We start from the raw sequence: 20,363 nt of genomic DNA on the forward strand, positions 1-20,363 counted from the left end.
ACTAGTCAGTCATACCTTAGCTCTCCATACAACTGGCCTGTACTGAAGTAAAATCACATCAAAGCACCTGTGGAGTTTGCCAGAAAACATCAGCGTGACCCATATAAAATGTAGGATAAGATTTTGTGGTCAGATAAGACAAAAATTGATATGTATGCTGCAAACCTAATGCAGGCTATTCCTCAGCAAATACCATCCCAACAGTGAATTATGAGGGTGGCAGCAACATGTTTTGGGGATGTTTTTCCTCAGCAGTAACTTTGGCAGCTTGTTAAAATGTAATGACCAATGGATGGTGCATAATACAGTGAGAATTCTTCGGGACAGCCTGCTTCAGTCTGCTAGAAAGCTAAAGCTTGGGAGAGAGTTCACCTTTCAGCAAGACAATGATCCCAAGCACAAGGCTAAAGCACCACTGGCGTGGTTGAGCTACAATGCCCAAGTCAAAGTCAAAATCCCAATCCAATTGACAATCTGTGGCACTATTTGAAAATTGCCATCCATAAGTGTTATCCAAACCCGGAACAAATCTGTAAAGGAGAATGGGCAAAAATTACTCCTAAACTTGTTCAAACCTGCCAGAAACTTACCCCAACATAGTTGAGGCTGTTACTGCAGCAAAGGATGGTTCTACCAAGTACTAGTCTGTGGGGGTTGAATCTTTATGCAAACAGCATTTTTTATTTTTTTTAAAATGTGCAGACAAATAATGAACTATGCATTTGAAACTTTGCTTTAAGAGCCTACTACTGGTTCACAATACAAATACTGTCTGGAACTATTAGTGTGTCATTTATAATACAGACAAATCTGTTAAAAACAAATGTTTGCAAACCACTGTATGTTGCAAATGCTGATCAAGGCACCTTTATGCCTCTCTGAGTAGTTTCTTATATATTGCAGCAGGCAATTTGTATTACAATCAGTGTTATGGCAACGAGTGCTGATGACGGGATGTAGTAATGTTACTAGCGTCCAGAATGGCGGCCGCCAGAGTCCCGACCGGGGGGGGAAGGTTAGGGTTAGGCACTTACTGGGACGGTTAGGTTTAAGGGGTAGGAAGGGGGAGGGTTAGGGTTAGGCACCCTGGGGGGAGGTTAGGGTTAGGCACCACTAAGGGAGGGTTAGGGGGGGATACAGGGGAAGGGTTAGGGTACTTACCAGCCCCATTCCGGATGTAGAGCCTTTGGTCTTCTGGCATCGGTATTTCATGCCGGCATTACATACCGATTCCCTGATGACATAACTATATGCCTTACTTTGTAGTCTATAATGAGGCAGACAATTTGTATCACTGTTTCTCTTACAGAAGCAAATGCTGAATGAGATATTGCATGCCTCACTGAGTAGTCTCTAAAATGTTGTGGCAAGCAATATGTACACGTGTTCACATTCATCTTACTTTCTTGGTGTGAGTCAGTAACGCAAAAGTATTTTTGTGCAACTTTTTACCTTCAAATACGTCTTCTACACTGAGGGTGTATCTGCATGCAAAATGCTACATTATAGTGTCACAACCACTGATACTATAATGTAGCATTTCGCATGCAGATACCCCCGCAGTCGCACACAGAATATAGACTTGTCTCGCATATCTGTTTAACACGACTTGTAGCACACGGTTGGTAAGATGCATGTGGACACATCTGTAGTACTTCTCTTGCTGCAACATAAGCCCAACTGGGGTGACTGTTGTAACCGAATACAGAATGTCGGCACCCTCATGCACAGAACAGCTCTCTCTGAAGCCTGTGATACTCCTTAAACTCAGTCTGTGTCTTCGCTGTACTGCACAGGTTGTCAGTTCTCCTTCTGTTTTTGCTGCTTCTATATTACATACCCTACTAGGACTCACAGCTTTGTCCCCTTCCTCTTAGTGCTCTGACATCTACTGTCTGGTCTCTTTCCTCCAGCCAGCAACCACAGAATGAATCCAATGGCTGGTGACACCACTATATAGCCACTGCAGTCTGAGACACCACACCTGCCGCACAGGGCTTGAACCACTTTTTCTTTCTCCCACTCTAAGAACGAGCCAGAGCTCACTGTAGCTTTCTTGATATCGTAGCCAGCTATCCCCGATATATAGGTTTTAATACAGGTACTTGTAAATGTTGATGTTGCACAAGCTAGTTGCACGAGATTGTCACCAATGTTAGGACTCGCACCTTTATAAGGGAAAATTAAATCCATGAGATTCTCTCTTTTGACACAATTGTTGCTTACCATGGGTATTTTCTGAGTGAAAGCATCTGCTTCCAATCTAGCCATAGGTTTGACAATCCTCACTCGTGCCAAGCAGACAGATCACACTGTGCAAAGATTTGTCAATAATGGTACTTGTTTGGCATTTTATCTCGTCACTACCCACATATAAGACTGTGAGTTTGCTAACATTGGAATAAGCGGTCACTGTTTCTTTATTGTTTATTTTGTTTTCATTTTAGGGGGACTCTGCTATACTAGGAAAAAGACAGTTGCTATAAATAGTCACAATTTGATTATATTCATATTGTATATTAACCATCTTTTTAAATCGTAATTTAATATATGGTATTTATTTAGCTCTAGGGAATACTGCAAGGACAAATAAAACATTTTTCTGCAAATTCCTTATTTTATATGAAAAGGCAAGCTGTGATCTTAAGTAATGAAAAGTTTTACGCGTGGGTGAAATGAATTTTCCTTGGGTATTTAATAATTTATTTGTGTGTAGATTGTCCTGAAAATGTTCCAATACCTTTGCTTTGGATAAACTGCTGTCTATAGTTTTCTTTTATGCACCCATGTATCATGCTGTATCACCCACTATGCCGAGGAGAGCTTACCCATGTATATGAAGATAGAACAAAAGACAACCCTTATTTCAGTATATATATATATATATATATATATATATATATATATATATATATATATATATATATATATATATATATATATAAAGTATAATGTGATTTTTTTTTTTTAATCTTCCCTCGCAGGCAGATGCAAGATTAGGCTATTCTCATCTTTTATCAGGCACATGTTTTAGTTGACCATAAAGATGTCACTGAATCCCAGTCTGATAAATGTGAATTTTTTGTTTTGCTGAAAGCTACAGTTGATATCACCATTGCCGTACATTTTATGTTTGTGAATTGTAAGGGAATGTAGGCTGTGTAATGTGTATGATGAGATAAATGGGAACATTGCAATTTTTGCTGTTTTTATTTCAGATTCCCAGAAAATCTAAACTTACTGTTCACCGAAATATACGAGATGACGAGGGCTTCATCATACGACATTTCGCAGGAGCTGTGTGCTATGAAACAGTAAGTTTTATATATGTTGCTCATTAGATTAATACAATTAAATAGGATCTTGAACTGGGGATCATAGAGACTTTTCTGTTTTTAGGAATGTAAATATGATGTAAATGTAATAACTTTAGCTATTAATGGGCCTGATTCAGAGATGTACGCAAACCGATGGTTTACGTATATCTTGGATGTTTTCTGTATTGTGCCATGGACACAGTGCCGCCCAAGCCGCAGAGTGATTGACAGACTGTGGGGGCGGCAACAGAAGCGTTTCCAAAAAAGGAAGCGTGTCACCTCTGTTTTATGGGAGAGCCGAGGCCAGAGTCTGCATCTTCTGACGCAGATTTACTGGCCTTTGCAGTGTGAAATCCCAAGTCATGCTGAGTAACCTGAAGTTACTTAGATGACTAATGTTCAATCAGAGTGATCCAATACTGCAGATCACACAAACATGCAGGAGGCGCCTATTAACACAAGACACTCCCGCAGTGCTAGCATAGATTCTGTGCTTACTGCTTCCATCTCTGTAACAGGCTCAATGTAATAAGACAAAAATTGCATGACTGAAACAATAATGCTGGACACACACTGGCAGATCCGACCTCTCTGATTACTCAGGATCAGTGTTCAATCTGGCCACACACTTTGTGGGCCAAATTCCATGGGCTCTTTCCAGTGTCGGACTGGGACATAAAGGGCCCACATGCCTATTGTAGGTGTGGCCATCAACTGGAGGGGTGTGGTCATCCCACATTAATAATGTCAATAATCTGTGACACTTTTAAGATATCAATAATCTGTGACACTTTTAATATAATATCAATAATCTGTGCCTCCTTTTATTATAGTATTAATAATCTGTGCTCTGTTTTATTAGATAAGGGTTAATCGATAAAGATTAATCTCTGCCTCCTTTATAAAAATATCAATAATTAGTGACCCTTTTTTTGGGATGGGTGCGGGATGCCAGTGCTCAGGATCCCAGCAGTCAGAAACCTGATGCCGGCATCCTGACAGGGTTAGCATAGCGACACCTGTCTGTAGGTATCCCTCCCCCTCTCCCTACCCCACCCCTCCCCGGTGTCTGAACCTAACCTCCCCCCTAGTGCCTAAACCTAACCTCCCCCTCCCCGCACCATAAACGTAACTTTCCCCCCTTAGTGCCTAACCCTCCCCCTAGTGCCTAACCCTAACCCTCCTCCCTAGTGCCTAACCATCCCCCTAACCCTGCTACTTACCTTCAGAATTCCAGTGGTTCGGATGCTGGCAGCGGGATTCTGAAAGGTGTCTGGATTCCGGCTCCGGCATTCTTAACACCGGAATCCCCGCGGTCGGGATATTGACCGTATCCCCTTTTATTATAGTAACAATAATTGGTGCCTCTTTTATTAGATTAACAATAATATACATAATGTAGACACACATACACAAAGATATATATATATATATATATATATATATATATACACACACACATTTAGCATAGCATGCATACACAAATACTTATACATAGAATACATATACATAGTATACACATACATACATTTACATCGTATACACATACATGTAGATGTTTGTATGTGTTTACTATGTATATATGTGTATACTATTTATATGTATGTGTATGCGATGTAGATGTATGTGTATACTATTTATATATCGTATACATATAAATAGTATACACATATATATATATAGTTCATGAATTGATCAATGCATTTAAGCTTGCAGCCCATCATCACGGGACCCCACTTTACTGCAAGTCCCTACTCTATTGCTCAGAATTATAACATGGACATAGCCATTACATTAGTGTTAAACTCAGGGTATGCTATCAAGGTTTAAAGCTCACAGCACCTTTGCTTTTAAACGTGAGACAGTTACCAAGCACACCTGTTGCAAAACACCTAGGAAAACAGCTGACACAAGCTAATTACACTAGTTAAAAGGGGTGCATGAGAAAATGTGATCACTAAAATGATTAATTATAAAAATTAATCAAAATAAACAAAAAGCACTAATCCACGGCACTCACCATTCCTAGATTTGGGGTGCAACATGGTATGTGACCACATTGTTTAAATAGAAATCACAGGGGCTCTGCACTCACCATAATAACTAATAATAATAATAATAATAATAAACATAATAAACAGTGGGGTTTTAGTTCATGAATTGATCAATGCATTTAAGCTTGCAGCCCATCGTCACGGGACTCCACTTTACTGCAAGTCCCTACTCTATTGCTCAGAATTGCTGCAAGCTTAAATGCATTGATCAATTCATGAACTAAAACCCCACTGTTTATTATTATTATTATTAGTTATTATGGTGAGTGCAGAGCCCCTGTGATTTCTATATCTATATATATATATATATATATATATATAGGCGACTCAACAACCTGCGCTATGCCCTGCCCTCTTGCAAAAGAGGGCGTGGCTATGAAACACCAGGGCCTACCTGGGATCTCCCCGAACCCCGGCGGCCCAGTCCACTCAGCAAGCAGGCTGAGCAGCCAGATGACTATATATATATATATATATATATATATATATATATATAGATAGAGGTGCTACCTGAGGAGTCAATTGATGTCACAAAAGAAGAAGTACAGGTGCTCAACTCCAAATTAACTGATTGCAAAAATGTATTTATTTACATACAATGAATAGAGGTTTTTGGCATAATCTAACCATAATTGGTTAGAGCATGGAGTCTGGCATTGTAATATGCACACCAGTCAGAGGCACAATATAGGTAAGTCCTGCAAATATTTAGACTGTGTAGTGCAGCTTTGGTTCATTTTTGGGGCGTGGGTACCCCTGGATTGCTTTGGCTGATCTGTTTCAGGGCACCGCATTATAACACATTTTTCCTTTATAACACATTTTAATCCTTCACTGTTAGTTTATTATATATGTACTTCACTTTTTATTTTCATTCTTTATATGCAGCCTTGGCTGCTCTTAACTATCTCTTTTACACTGCACTTTTCTTACTATGGCGGTGCCCTGGGGCGGCTTAGCTGGGCCAGTTTGGGGGTGTCCTGCGCTCTTGATTTTAATTTTAGTATTTTAGGGACCTACCCGAAAGAGGTTACCCGGATGCTGTGGGTAGGCCCATAACCTTGGCCAAGATTATGCCAAAAACCTCTATTTATTGCAAAAATGTTTTTATTTATATACAATCAGTTAATTTGGAGTTGAGCACTTGTACTTCTTATTTTTGTGAGCAGCTAGAGGCTCTATCCATTCATGTCTTCCTACTTGTCCATTGCTGATCCAGTCGATACTGATTTTATTACTGTTTAACCTTGGGCTGGTTTTGGTGCCACACACTGCGATATCTGGCCAATGTAGGTTTAAGGATTACTTTTATTATTATTCTGCCCAAAGTTCTGGTTCTACCTGCTATTTATAAAACCTATGGCATGAAGGTATTTAATGGTGGAAGAAAACAAGCTTTTCTTCCTCATTAAATTGCAATTTCCATTATCCTTCCATTATGACTGATAGGGGCCTGTTCATAATTACATAATTATCACTAGTGATAATTATTTTTTAAACACGCTGCGAGTTTAAAAAATATTTTGTAGACATTCATCATGCCTCCCTAACAAACGTATCGCTTCCGAAAAGCTGCTCTTTTTGCTGAGTCAGCTTTTTGGAAAAGTGATACTTTTCCCCCTTACCACTGAGGTATCCTTAAGGATTACCTCACTGCGTGTCTCGTCCCGGACCCCCTTCTCCCCCGCAGCCACTGGTGTCCGACCCCCTCCCCCTGCGGCCACCAGTATCTGTCTCGGTTGCCGCCCCCTCTGCTGCTGTTGGTGTGTACTCCCACCACCTTACCCACCGCCAGTGTCCTTCTGGCATAGCCATCCCCTACCCCCCCACGCAGATGTCCGATCCGGCCCCACCAGCGGGTGTCCATTTCGCCCCTGCCCCCCCGTGGTGTCTGTCCCGGCGACAACCCTCCTGCGCGTGTCCTATCTGTCCACCAAACATCCCACCCCACCCCCACGGGTGTCCATTCCACCCCCCCTTGGACCACCCCGCGCAGAATGACGAGTTGACACATAAACTTCGCCCTCCCTCCACGCTCTCTCTTATCTGTGTCTTCTGCCGCGTTGCTCTCAGCTGTCTGAGGTGCCCTGGAGATCTCCGTTCCAGGGCTCTGCAGTGCAGGATCTTAATAGATCCCTCTACTGGCTGCAGTAGCTGGGCTGCATTGTAAATCTTCACAGGCTGCTGTTTACATGGCAACCTGTGAAGACTATCTGGGGCTATACGCCATCGCAGAGTGGCGTACAGTTTCTCAGTTCGAAAAAAAAGCATTTTTGTAACTTGATGAATTTCATAAACTTTATATCCCCCTTCTTAAGTATGGGGATTGTGGAAATTATCGAGGCACAATTGTAACCAGGAGATATCTGTCATATCCCCTGCGTTACAAGAATGATGAATGGGGCTGACACTTTCACATTAGGTTAAAATTTTATTTTTCACCTGCTTTTGTATAAATTAAATGATGATGAATAGCCCCCTAAGTGAGAACTGTATTCCAATAGTAGCAGGAGAGAAGTCTAAATGTAACCCTCAATGACTATATGACATATTTTATTTGTCACACAACAGAAAATCAGTGCCCTGCATGGTTTTCATTGAAAGGACTGGATGTACATGTCAATCAGATGTTTTTGCAGCGTTACATTGATGGGAACTGCTGAGTGCTTTGAATTGCTAATTTTAGGAAGGCACTAATCTGAAATGGGATTATCAGATTCCTATAGTCCATAGTAAATAGGCTTTATGTCTTGGGGAACATTGATTTGTATTTCCATAACCTAAGTGCCTTGCCTATATTTTATGTTTGGGGGAAACTTTAGCCCTTGGCTAAATGATGGGAAAATGTATAATTTTAATGAACAATGAAGGACAGTTTTCTCATGCAAAGGTCCAGGTTTTTGCACACAATCTGTGCGCAAAAGCTCACACAAAACCTGTAACGGAATAAACACTGGTAAGTATAACCTTTTGCATGTGAAGATCTGTTCGAGGTTATGTTCAGGAGTTGGGCATAGTCTGTCAGCAAGCTGGTCACGTCTCAGACCTGAGTGAATCCAGACTAAACTGTGCAGGGGAGCACGTACACCAATCACAAGACATATTGTCATGGTTGAAGGACTCGCACTCTGCAAAGAAAATGACAGCACAGGACTTAATTGTAACTCAATTTGTTCATATGTACTTCCTCTCAACCTAATGACTCTTTCAACTACTGCTAATATGCCAGAAGAATAATTTAATTTCCAGAATGAGACTGAACATGTTAAATCTAAACTGTATTTAAAAAAAAAACCAAAACATACTGAAAAGAAAAGATGTATTAGTCACCCATTCCGCCATACATTAATACATAAAATACATGAATTAAAAGAGACCTTTCGAATATAACAGAAGATTATCATTAGTTCATAGAAATATCCTAAGAGCCACGTTTTAACTACGTTTTCTGTTAGCTTTCTTTTCTGGGGTTTATGGTATCAAGCAGTGAAAAGTGTGAAGAAGTGAACCAGTGGAGAAGTTGCCCATAGCAACCTATCAGCTTTGAAGTAGCATTTATCAAGTACAGTCTATAAAATAATAGGTGGGAGCTCATTGGTTGCTATGGGCAACTTCTCCACTACACACTTTTCACTGCTTGATACATAAACCCCTCTGTGTCTTATTGATTTGGAATTACTGTATGCACAGGCCCACTGTCTACAACTTCCAGTTATGGCATCGGATGGAATCCACTAGAGGCAGAATATCAATATACACAGCTAGAGAGACACTTCTGCATGTTTAGACACACAAATGACAACATCACCGAGTTCTCAATATACAGTAAGCTTTAAATTGTGCTTCCATTAATAGGGAAAACAAAAGAAGTAAGCTAAAAATGATTACAGCACACACGTACATTCTATATATGTAGCCCAAATGTTAAATAACTCCACTTTCTTGGAGGTTTTTTTTTCTGTCGTTTAAAACATCTCGCAGGGTCCTGTCTGTGCATAATACACTTTCTTGTAGAGTATACCTTTCCTGCAACTGGGGCCATTCAGTATTTGGGGGCACGGCACAACTTATCCGCTGCGGAGTTCAAATCTGAATGTTATTGGAACCATGCTACTTTAGTGAAGAAAAGATAATCATTTAGGTACACTAGATATTCCATTTTAACAGTTATATGGTATTAATGATCTGATGATGAAAACAAAGGTAAAACTTTTATTAATATTATTATTCTAATTCTCACCTATCATGCTTTTTTTTCATCCACTAGACACAATTTGTTGAGAAGAATAATGACGCTTTGCACATGTCACTTGAGTCCCTCATATGTGAGTCCAAAGATAAATTTGTAAAGGACTTGTTTGAATCAGCCAATAATAACAAGGACTCCAAGCAGAAGACTGGAAAACTTAGTTTCATCAGTGTGGGAAACAAGTTCAAGGTACGGAAAAGAGCATCTAGTTGTTTTATTTAGATACAGCACACCTGTATTTAGTGCAGTGCAGACGAGGATTAAGAATTTTAAGTTTCTAGTTCAAGAACTGAATGACCTTAGGTGTGGTTTATTATCTGTATTCTATCTTAAATACATGTATATGAGTCTGTAACAAAACATCTTATAATAAAAATAAAAAAGGTGGTACAAAAGATTATTTTATGTTAGCTGTCTGCTATTTGTAAGTCACTTTGTGCTAATGTACTGTTATAGGAACTATGGGCCTGATTCAGACCCACTCGCGAGCGGCTGTCCGCTCGCAAGTGGGTCGATGTTATGCACTGAGCATGCGCACGACGGAGGGAGCTCCGTCGTGCGCATGCGCCAGACGCGACGAGCGAAGGAAAGTCCTTCGCTCGTTGTGTCCGATCAAAGGGGGCGTGCTGTCAATGTTGATTGACAGCACGCCCCCTTTGGTGGGCGTGCCGGGGGCGTGCCTCTCTGACGGGGGCGTTCCCACGGGAACGCCTCCCGTCAGAAGCCGGCCCACTGACATCACTAGTGATGTCAGTGGGAGTGATTTTGGCTCTGATAGAGCCAAAATCACTCCGGAGCTTGCGGTTGAAAACCTCAACCGCAGGCTCCGGCTCGCAATTTCGATGGTCGCGATGGTCTCGACCATCGCGGCCATCACAAAGCACGCTCGTATAGCCTGTGGGTGGTGACCCACAGCTATACGAGCGTCCAGGAGGACGCTCCATGAAAATGGAGCCCGTCCCTCATTCAGAGCGTGCGCTCTGCTCAGAGCGTACGGCTCTGAATGAGGGCCTATATTTTTGGTTGCATTTTCCAGCACTACGGTGAATGGTACAATATATGTTGATCATCTGCTTTAGAGTATACTAAAACAGGCAGTAATGTCAGTGCTTGAGAAAAGTCACCTGCCAAACCCACTTATGTACTACAACACTCTTCCCAGTTACGTCATGCTTACTACACAACAATACAGTACATTATGACAAGCATGGCGCAAGCACAACTGATAGCTTTATTTGCATCTAGTCTTTATCCAATTGAAGAACCACTAAAAACATTTATATGCCACACTTGCTACTAAAATGATGAAGCCTTTTCTATTTATGCATACTTAAATGCTGAGAGAGTCTCTGGAATATTTGTCTACCTTTTATTCACCTGGAACATAAAATGACATGTCGTTCTTGCCTACTTTTATGACTTACCCTCTTTGGTCTTCTGGAGTGTTGCTACAAGTGTCAAGTGAAGGGGGCATGATATTAAGTATGGCAGGGCCAAAGTGGCATAGCACAAAGATCTCACTAGGGAAGTGGCAGGACCATAGAGGGTTACTTGCTCTCTCTGAAGTTTTTGCGTACTACCTGAGATTCTTGAGTCTGTCTAATGTTCTGGAAGTGTAGGCAAGTATGTTACAGGGTGGAGTACTGTCTAGTGCAGAGGTTCCCAAACTCGGTCCTCAAGGCACCCTATCGGTCCAAGTTTTAAAGATATACATGGTTAAACTAATTAAATTACCTGTTCCCAAGCATGGTTATCCTAAAAACCTGGACCGTTAGGGTGCCCTGAGGACCTAGTTTGGGAACCTTTGGTCCTAGTGCCTACAATTTGTGACTTTTGCCAGATACCCTGCAGGAAGGTTCTGCATTGTACTTCATACTCCTACTTTATTGAATGTTGACTGGTTGGCTATTGCAAAATGCATTCACTACTTTTCCATGATCCTCTCCAAGCACAAGGGGCCACAAGTGTATAAGAAATGCAAAACATGTGCAGTGCCTCGATTTTTAATTTATGTGCACAGCGGTGCAATAGTTAAAAAGGAGGTTTCTCTGAAACTGTTGTGTGTTGTGTTGATCTCCACTATGCCCCATCCTGCCAAATGTGAATAAATATGGGTAAGTGTACCATTTGCTGAAGCCTGCAAGTGCCTTGGTTCTTTGTCTGTCTTTGCTACTGTTTATGGATTTATGCTAGAGGATACATATTCTTTGGATGATTTGCAGCATGACAAATTAACTGTTTGAAGTTATTAGTGAGTGTTGAGTAAATCTATATCTCTTCAAAATGAGGCCACATAAATGCTTAATAAAAGGGTAAAATTACTCTTTTCTCATTTCCTTTTAATACACTGATATCCTCTTGGCTCTAGATGCCTCTGATTTTCATTAATTTTGTTGTTAAATTTGATTTGCAACTATAACCTTCTGCATTATGGAATCGCCCAACAATGCCACCTTTAGGGTAAATGGCATGCATAATTTAGTTACCATATTCACTGTATTGCCAACATTCTGGGAATGTCGACATTTCATCAGCATAGTCATGATCAATGTCGACAAGCTAAACATGTTGACATGCTGCATGTCGTCATTAGAACCGTGGCGATATTCTTTTGTTATGGTGTTAACCAATCCTGTAAAGACCTATGAAAAAAGTTTTGTAGCGTAGATCTTATTACTGTTTTAGTGGGGGTGTGATGATACCAGGCTAATAGGCCTGATTCAGAGGTAGACGCAGAAGCACACACCGCAGCATCTATTGGTGGTTGCCCATCTGAGACTTTAAGCAAATGGGGCTACAAAATCCTAACCTAGTGTACATCCATGCGGCCTAATGTGCAAGGACATTTAGCATTTGAACATGCAGTAATAAGGATTGGTGCGTCCTTAGTTGCCACTTTCAGTGGTACCATCGAAACTTGCACCAGTCCTATGGCAGGTACAGTTTCCCCGTCAGACCATGGCTTCATATGCTTATAGCTGTGCGTCTGTGTATGCAACCGCTTTTATTGACATGTCCTCAACACTCCCATAATATGCCCACTGAACAGACCATTTTTGCATTCACTACTCCCAGTAACTGCCCAGGAAGACCCATCACTTTTCCACAACTTTTCTGTTACAATTCGTCTCACAACAGCGCCTTTGTGTGAACCCGCTGTGTAACACATGTGCAGTAAGAATTTTTAGGAATTTTTGCACATTGCAGAAAGTCACTCAACAATGGAACTTATAAAAGACAGAGGATAGTTATAAGCTAGGGGGTTTACTGCACAGGGAGCCTTACCTAAAGGAGTTATCATCACTGTCCTCTGGAACGCCGTCCACCCAATGAGCCACAGCTTTACTTCTCTGCCAACAGGGAAGGGAACAAGCGCAATGTCATCATACTTTTGGTGGGCAGAAAGTCCAAGGAGACTTCGATTTTCTTATGGGTATGATCCTGGACCAGTCCAACGGTATTAGTGACTCCTAGTCAGCCTGTCCCAAAATAAAAGAAGCAAAGGGCTGGCTGAACTCCCACTTTTAAACCTTGTCCAGTTCCCAATGTGGTGTGGCTTCAATGGGGGTCAAATTTAGATAACACTACCCTGCTGGATTGTGTATGTGCTTAACAACTGGTGACTACTGAATCACAAGTGCTTGAATGGTAGAAGGCACCCTGCAGAGACGTGCTTCAGGTAGTATTATTAAAGTTGGATAAGAACAAAAATTCCAATGTGCAAAAATTCCTAAAAATTCTTACTGCACATTTGCTAATCGTACCTAAGAATACCAACTTAGCAACATTTTAGAACATAAACATCACCCTGTAAAATACAGCATTGTCAGTACAATCAGTGCACATAAACTCAATATCAAATGTAGTACTAGGCAAGAGCTGATGCCAAGCTGCGTTATCGGTTATCCATATGCTAACACTCTGCTCTTGCCACAGGTGGTTTGATGTTAATTGTGTCTGGAGCCCAAAGGCCATTAGCAGTTTTAACTTGAAACAATAAAATAGTCACTCTTGTTCTGAATTGCATTATTTTCCGTACTACTAAATTTGCCACTGTCATCAGTGCAGTGGAATTAATCTTGGTATGCTGCTTGAAATTGTTGATTACACTCAGTGTGTCAAGGGATAGAAAGCAAATATAATTTGCATTAGAGAAATAAATGTAAAAATAACTATTTGGCTAACTTCTCCTATCTGTTCAAACAAAAACACTTTTTTTTATTTTTTTATTTCCTTATCTAAGAATGTTTTAGATTCTACTTACAATATGGAAATACAGTACTTACTTGAGCATGCATGATGTGTGGGCATGAAAACAAAACCACTTAAGAATTATTAAATTCCCCTCCCCTAAAAACACATTTCTGCTACAACTAAAATTCTAAAATTTGTCTCCAAAGCCGTCACATTGATAAAGTCTTCAGGTACTGACCTGTCTCAAAAGATGCCCACAACTTTATATTAATCAGATTTATTCTGACCCAGTTTATTGTTTAAAATGTAGTGTTTATAAACCACCAAGCTAACGTAGGATATTCAATTATCTAAGAAAACAAAGACAGATTGTTATGAGATGGAGTGTACACGATGGAAAAAATATCAATGCTTAATTTGTATAAAAAAGGCTAAAAGATAAAGAGTTATATTATTGGGAACATTTACATAAAACAGGAATAAAAACAGTAACTTAGGCCCTCATTCAGAGCCGTACGCTCTGAATGAGGGCCGCCCTCCATGAAAATGGAGCGTTCTCCTGGACGCTCGTATAGTTGTGGGTCACCACCCACAGGCTATACGAGCGTGCAGTTTGATGGCCGCGATGGTCGTGACCATCGCGACCATCGAAACTGCGAGCCGGAGCCTGCGGTTGAGGTTTTCAACCGCAAGCTCCGGAGTGATTTTGGCTCTATCAGAGCCAAAATCACTCCCACTGACATCACTAGTGATGTCAGTGGGCCGGCTTCTGACGGGAGGCGTTCCCGTGGGAACGCCCCCGTCAGGGAGGCACGCCCCCGGCACGCCTACCAAAGGGGGCGTGCTGTCAATCAACATCGACAGCACGCCCCCTTTGATCAGACACAACGAGCGAAGGACTTTCCTTCGCTCGTCGCGTCTGGCGCATGCGCACGACGGAGCTCCCTCCGTCGTGCGCAGCTCAGTGCACACCATCGACCCACTTGCGAGCGGACAGCCGCTTGCGAGTGGGTCTGAATCAGGCCCTTAAACCTCACATGTGTTTTGTGTGGCTACACAAAGGAGGACTGACACATGTATGCATATTTAATAGAAGATTGAGACCACCCCAGAACCCTTCCGCCAGGAATTCCATTTAAGCACTGCTATGTAATGCAACATGAATATAATATCTGGATGCCTTGGGAAAATAATGTTGAAATTTTCTGTCATTGGTCCTCTTAGATTGTCCTCACAGATTTTATCTAGTTATTAACCATAAAACTTCTTTGCTGTCCAGAGGTAGAAGATGGAGTGGCCTAGGCCGCATAAGAAAATCTGTTGCATGGTCCAGTGATTCCAGCTTTTGCCCTTTTGTGCTGTGGCCCGGTGCACTTTCACCATACTCTTCTGCAGGGCTGCAACTAGGGGGGGGGGACTGGAGGTGCACGTGCACCCGGTCCGCCGCTGTACCCGGTGCTAGTGACCTCCAGCCTGGCGCCACAGAGAGGCTCCAGGCCAGACGTCCGCTGGTAATATTTATTACAAGCGGCCCCCCCGGCTCCTTCTCTGCAGCGACTCGGTGTAGCCGGAGGCTGGAGTTCTCTCCCAAAGTCCAGCTTCCGGCTCTCCCCACGGGCACTATGGGGGAGACGTCATGACGTCTCCCTCATAGTTCCGAGGAGCAGCCGGCGGACCGGACGCGACGCTGGATGCAGGAGCAGGGTTCAAGGTAAGTATTTTTTTTTAATAAGCTGCACTACACGGGGCATTATTATGAGGGCATGGGCATTATCACAGGGGCATTACTATGGGGGCATGGGCATTACCACAGGGGCATTACTATGGGGGCATGGGCATTACCACATGGGCATTACTATGGGGGCATGGGGATTACCACAGGGGCATTATTATGGGGGCATGGGCAATAAGGGGCATTACTAATGGGGCATGAGCATTATAGGAGCATTATTATGGGGGCATGGGAATTACCACAGGGGCATTACTATGGGGGCATGGGCACTACAGGGGCATGAGCACTACGGGGGCATTACTATTGGGGCATGGGCAGTACAGAGACATTACCACAGGGGCATGGGCATTACCACAGGGGCATTATTATGGGGGCATGGGCATTACCACAAGGGCATTAATATGGAAGCATGGGCTCTACAGGGGCATTACTATGGGGGTATTAATATGGGGGCATTACAATATGGGCACTACTACAGGGGCATTGCTATGGGGCATTAACATATGGGCACTACTACAGGGGCATTACTATATGGGCACTACTACAGGGGCATTACCTCAGGGGACATTACTATAGGTGCACTGCTGCAGGGGGAATTACCAGGGGGGGGCGCCAAATTACTGTCTTGCACCTGGTGACAAATATCCTAGTTTCGGCCTTGTCTTCTGAACATGTACCAGCCCTTATTTTAATCATAACAGGAGCGCATTATAAATGAACTGAAATGTGGCTACACAATTTTACATGTCCGTTTCCACATACATTTAGCTTGATCAAGATTACATAGATTTGACACATCTGTAAATACATTTTAAACTCCTACATTAATACAATGCGGTTTTGTATTTGTGTTTGTTACCGTTTGACTAGCTGCTCATGACAACCTTCAGTAACAATTTGATTTTCAGTGTAAAAAGTCCTTATGTCTCTTATGATGGCGTTTCATTCATCCAAAATGCTCCTTTCACCTGTGTAAGCACTGCTGTAGGAGAAGATGTGCTTTTTCCAACACATAGGTTTCATTGTTGTGATTTGTATTCATTGTGTCTTTCTTGTATTTAGTGTTTTTATACTTTCTTTACAGAAAATAGTTGTAAGTTCAACTATTCATCACTTGAATAGTGAGTAGCAAAATCTGTATTCCATATAACATTTGTTTTATTAAAAGCTTTTGTAATCCGTTGTATTGACTGCACGTCCAGGTGCCATTACACTATGAAAACATGCACTGCTTGACAGTTAATGCATGCAACCTTGTCACCATGCTACATGTCTGTATACAATGTACAATGCAACCAAATAACCTATATTGAAACTAATGTCTTTTTTTTTTTTTTTTAATTTTCTCTTTTCAGACCCAATTAAATCTGCTACTTGAAAAACTTCGTAGCACGGTAGGAAGCAACATTATTTTCTTTTATGTTTTTGTTTATTGTGCAAATGAATTAGTCATGACTGCTTTGGCCATAGCGGTTTTTTTTTCAAATAGATTTGAAAATAATGGTAAAATAATATCTTGCTTTCATTTAATTTTACACCTGCAGAGCAATACTGTGCCCTGCTAACATGGATTGATAATGTCTTTAGAAGCGTGATAATCTGCCAGCAATGGGTCTCTATGAATGCACTAGTAATGCTGATAAGCAGCTACACCGGATAAGCTTATAGTATGTGTGATAGCCAAATGGAAGCACAAATTAGAAGATAAAGATGCAAGCACTCAAAGCTCCAGTCACGCACATTCTGCCAAGAGAATACGTATTCTGTTAAGCAGTGTAAATGTCAAGCTAAGTGACGAAATATTTACTGTGGAAACCTTCCAGCCTTATTGCTCTATAGCTAAAGGTTTTATTAAATGATGCTTTACACTAATTGAACAAGCTACTGTAAAATATAACTTTATTAATTAAGAAAACCTTAAAACACATACTGTGATTTATGAAAGACACCTCACAAAGTTACCATATTCTGTATTCCTGCATTAAAATGTTTCAATCACCAGTATACCATATTCAATCTATATTGCATGTTTACTATATGGTTAACTTTTAAGTGATTCTCCCTGTTTCTGCTCTAGTTCCAATATGCACAAATAATAGAAAACACCGTTTTAGTAGGCATTATTGTCACTAACACTATAGCTTTGGGGAGCAGGAGTCATTTGTGCTTTAGCACAGACAGTATGGAAAATAATTTTTTTAAATGTTATGAAAGTATTTTCGGCCATGTTAAACTGCCTAATTGAGGTTGGGTGCACCTATGTAAATTGGTGTGTACGTGTACTGTGTTCTCAGACAGAAGTCGCACACTTCAGGCTGGATTTTATTCTACAAATTATGTTTTTTCAGAAGCCATTAAATGACACTGCTTAAAAGCTCAAAACCATATGCCTAAAGTTGGGTATCCCATCTTATTGTAATAGTTTTTTATTTGTGCTTAATCTAAAAAATTCTGGCATTTTCTGGTGTACAATTACGGTGCGGGCAGTTACTGCATTTTTTGTCTGGTAACTAGCTTTTAAGGCAATCCTCTTTATCCGACTCATCCTGTGCTACAGCATATAACACTAAGAATAACAGCATGTATAACAAGTAATGGGGCTGCTTGTGTACTACTCCAGTTCAATTGTTGATGAGCCTTTTTTTAAATAAAGAACGATAATTGATTTGCATATTTTTATAGAAAAAGTGTTTGCTACTAAAATACTGTTGACGGATTTCTGTTCGGCAACAGAACTGGTTAAATACTTTCATACCAGATTGCTCAATAAACACATCTTATTAAACACTAAGCTTTAATGTTTTTATTATTATTTATATATAGTGCCCTGTAGAGAGTGAATCTGCGAACATGTTTAATTTTAAAATTTTATTTGTTCTACTGTACTTGCATGCAGTTACGCTGGATAATATAAGTTAACAATGACATCTTGTGTGTGCTGTCCAAGGACATTTATCTTTGTTGTCGGACACATTTTGCCAAGTCAGGATAATCAATAAATACATTAGAATTTGAAGGACAGCCTTTCAGTCTTTGAATTACTTGTAGGCATTTTACATACATTGTTTTTTTGGTTTTTTTTACTTTTGCTTTTAAAATCCTCGTGTGTAGCAGGTAAAAAGTATGGATACAACTATTTGCATTCCTGGAATGCTGATACTTGCATAATGTTTTTTTTTTTTACTTTAACATTTTAGTGGCTGTTAATTATTTTGCTTATACACATTTCGAATGTGATGACCTAGTTTAACTTCATTTCCTGCTTGGTGCAGCCATAAAATAAGTACTGTACCAGTGTTCTTATACAAATTATTTACTGGATTTCCCACAGGGATCTAGCTTTATCCGTTGTATCAAGCCCAATTTAAAAATGACAAGTCATCAGTTTGAAGGAGCGCAAATCCTGTCTCAGCTTCAGTGTTCAGGTAATGTTATGTTTTTAATAGCATCAGTTTTATTAAAGGGTGTATATCATCATACATTTTTTGGATGCACCTGCATAATACAGCTGTGTACTAGGCTCAGGCTTGGATACTGTCACTGATTTACTCTGTCAAGTCTAGGCTTCTAACAAATAGATTTTAATAGTTATAAAGTAGATGTTTCAGTATACGTTACAGTACCTACTCCGCATTATTTTATGTTCAATATTTAGATAATTTTTCCTTTTAACTCCACCATCTACATTTTCTAGAATAAACACATCCATTTTTAATAGCATCTTTATTTGTATTATGACAAATACACTATATGATGGTTTATATGTTGTATCTTCGACATGTATAGGGTTAGAATACAACACTTCCATGCTACAGAGTCATTTAAGTCATATATTTAATGTGCTGTGGAATGGAATAATCGCTTTCCTAAGGAAGAAAAGCTGCTTGTCTGTGCAGTCATTGCATATATACTTTGTGCCATGTCTCACTGTCACATTTTCTCCATAGGATTTGTTTCCATTTAGTTAAGCTGCAGATGAGGGGATGGCATCAAAAGAAATAATACTTGAGCCCCAGGCAATTTATTTCCATGCCGCTCACCTGCATTTGAATTAGAGCTTTATAGAGGAGTCATTTCTGTTGATTTTCACAATTTTAGGCTTAGAAAGAGTATTCACTCATTAGACTTTGCAAGTTGCTATAATTAAAATCACATTTTGCGGTGATATGTTCTTATGATTTCTTCTTTCTGGTTTGATCAAGGAGACCATCCTTAATCCCAGAACATTGGTTTTTAATGTTGCTTTTCATTTTGAATTTAGAATATAGTTACAGTAGAATACAAATAGGCTTCTATCTACTGCTTTTCATTACAAGTCTTTTGTGCCTAGGTTTCTGCTATAGGAATATGTTGTAAGAACTATTAAAGGACCACAAAACATAATACTCAGCATGGAAAATTACCTAACAACTCTTTGTTGTTTGGTGTTTATTATAAAGTACTGTCTATAACGGAATGGGATTGAAATACCTATGGCTTAATAGCCGCTGGTTCTAATCCCGACAGTGAGAGACCGGCGGATGAAGATCACGACGGGCGCCTGTAAGTATATTAACCCTCCCCCCTTCCCCCTCCAACCATAACCCTCCCTTTGGGGAGCCTAACCCTAACCTCCCTCCCAGGGGTGCCTAAACCTAACCCCCCCTCCCTGCACCCTAAACCTAAGTCTCCTGGGGGGGTGCCTATCCCTAACCTCCCCCCTAGTGCCTAACCCTAACCTTCTCAGGATGAAGTAAAGCATCCTGAGACCATTCATGTGTGGGGTTGCTTATCAGCCAAGGCAGTGGGCTCACTCATATTTTAGCCTAAGAACACAG

General features: G+C 40.7%; 1 protein-coding gene across 4 annotated transcripts in view; it reads left to right on the forward strand.

The window, feature by feature from the left end:
• Positions 1-20,363, forward strand: part of MYO6 (myosin VI) — a 305,891-nt gene that overhangs the window by 219,025 nt on the left and 66,503 nt on the right. For all 4 annotated transcript variants that reach the window (XM_088471590.1, XM_088471596.1, XM_088471603.1 and 1 more), the window contains exons 17-20: positions 3,219-3,314; positions 9,639-9,809; positions 16,902-16,940; positions 18,878-18,971. In XM_088471590.1, the coding sequence (XP_088327716.1) occupies positions 3,219-3,314; positions 9,639-9,809; positions 16,902-16,940; positions 18,878-18,971 (400 nt within the window). The remainder of the gene's footprint in view (positions 1-3,218; positions 3,315-9,638; positions 9,810-16,901; positions 16,941-18,877; positions 18,972-20,363) is intronic.

Source organism: Taudactylus pleione, unplaced genomic scaffold (assembly GCF_031769625.1).
Source record: "Taudactylus pleione unplaced genomic scaffold, aTauple2 ptg000015l, whole genome shotgun sequence".
Classification (NCBI taxonomy): domain Eukaryota; kingdom Metazoa; phylum Chordata; class Amphibia; order Anura; family Myobatrachidae; genus Taudactylus; species Taudactylus pleione.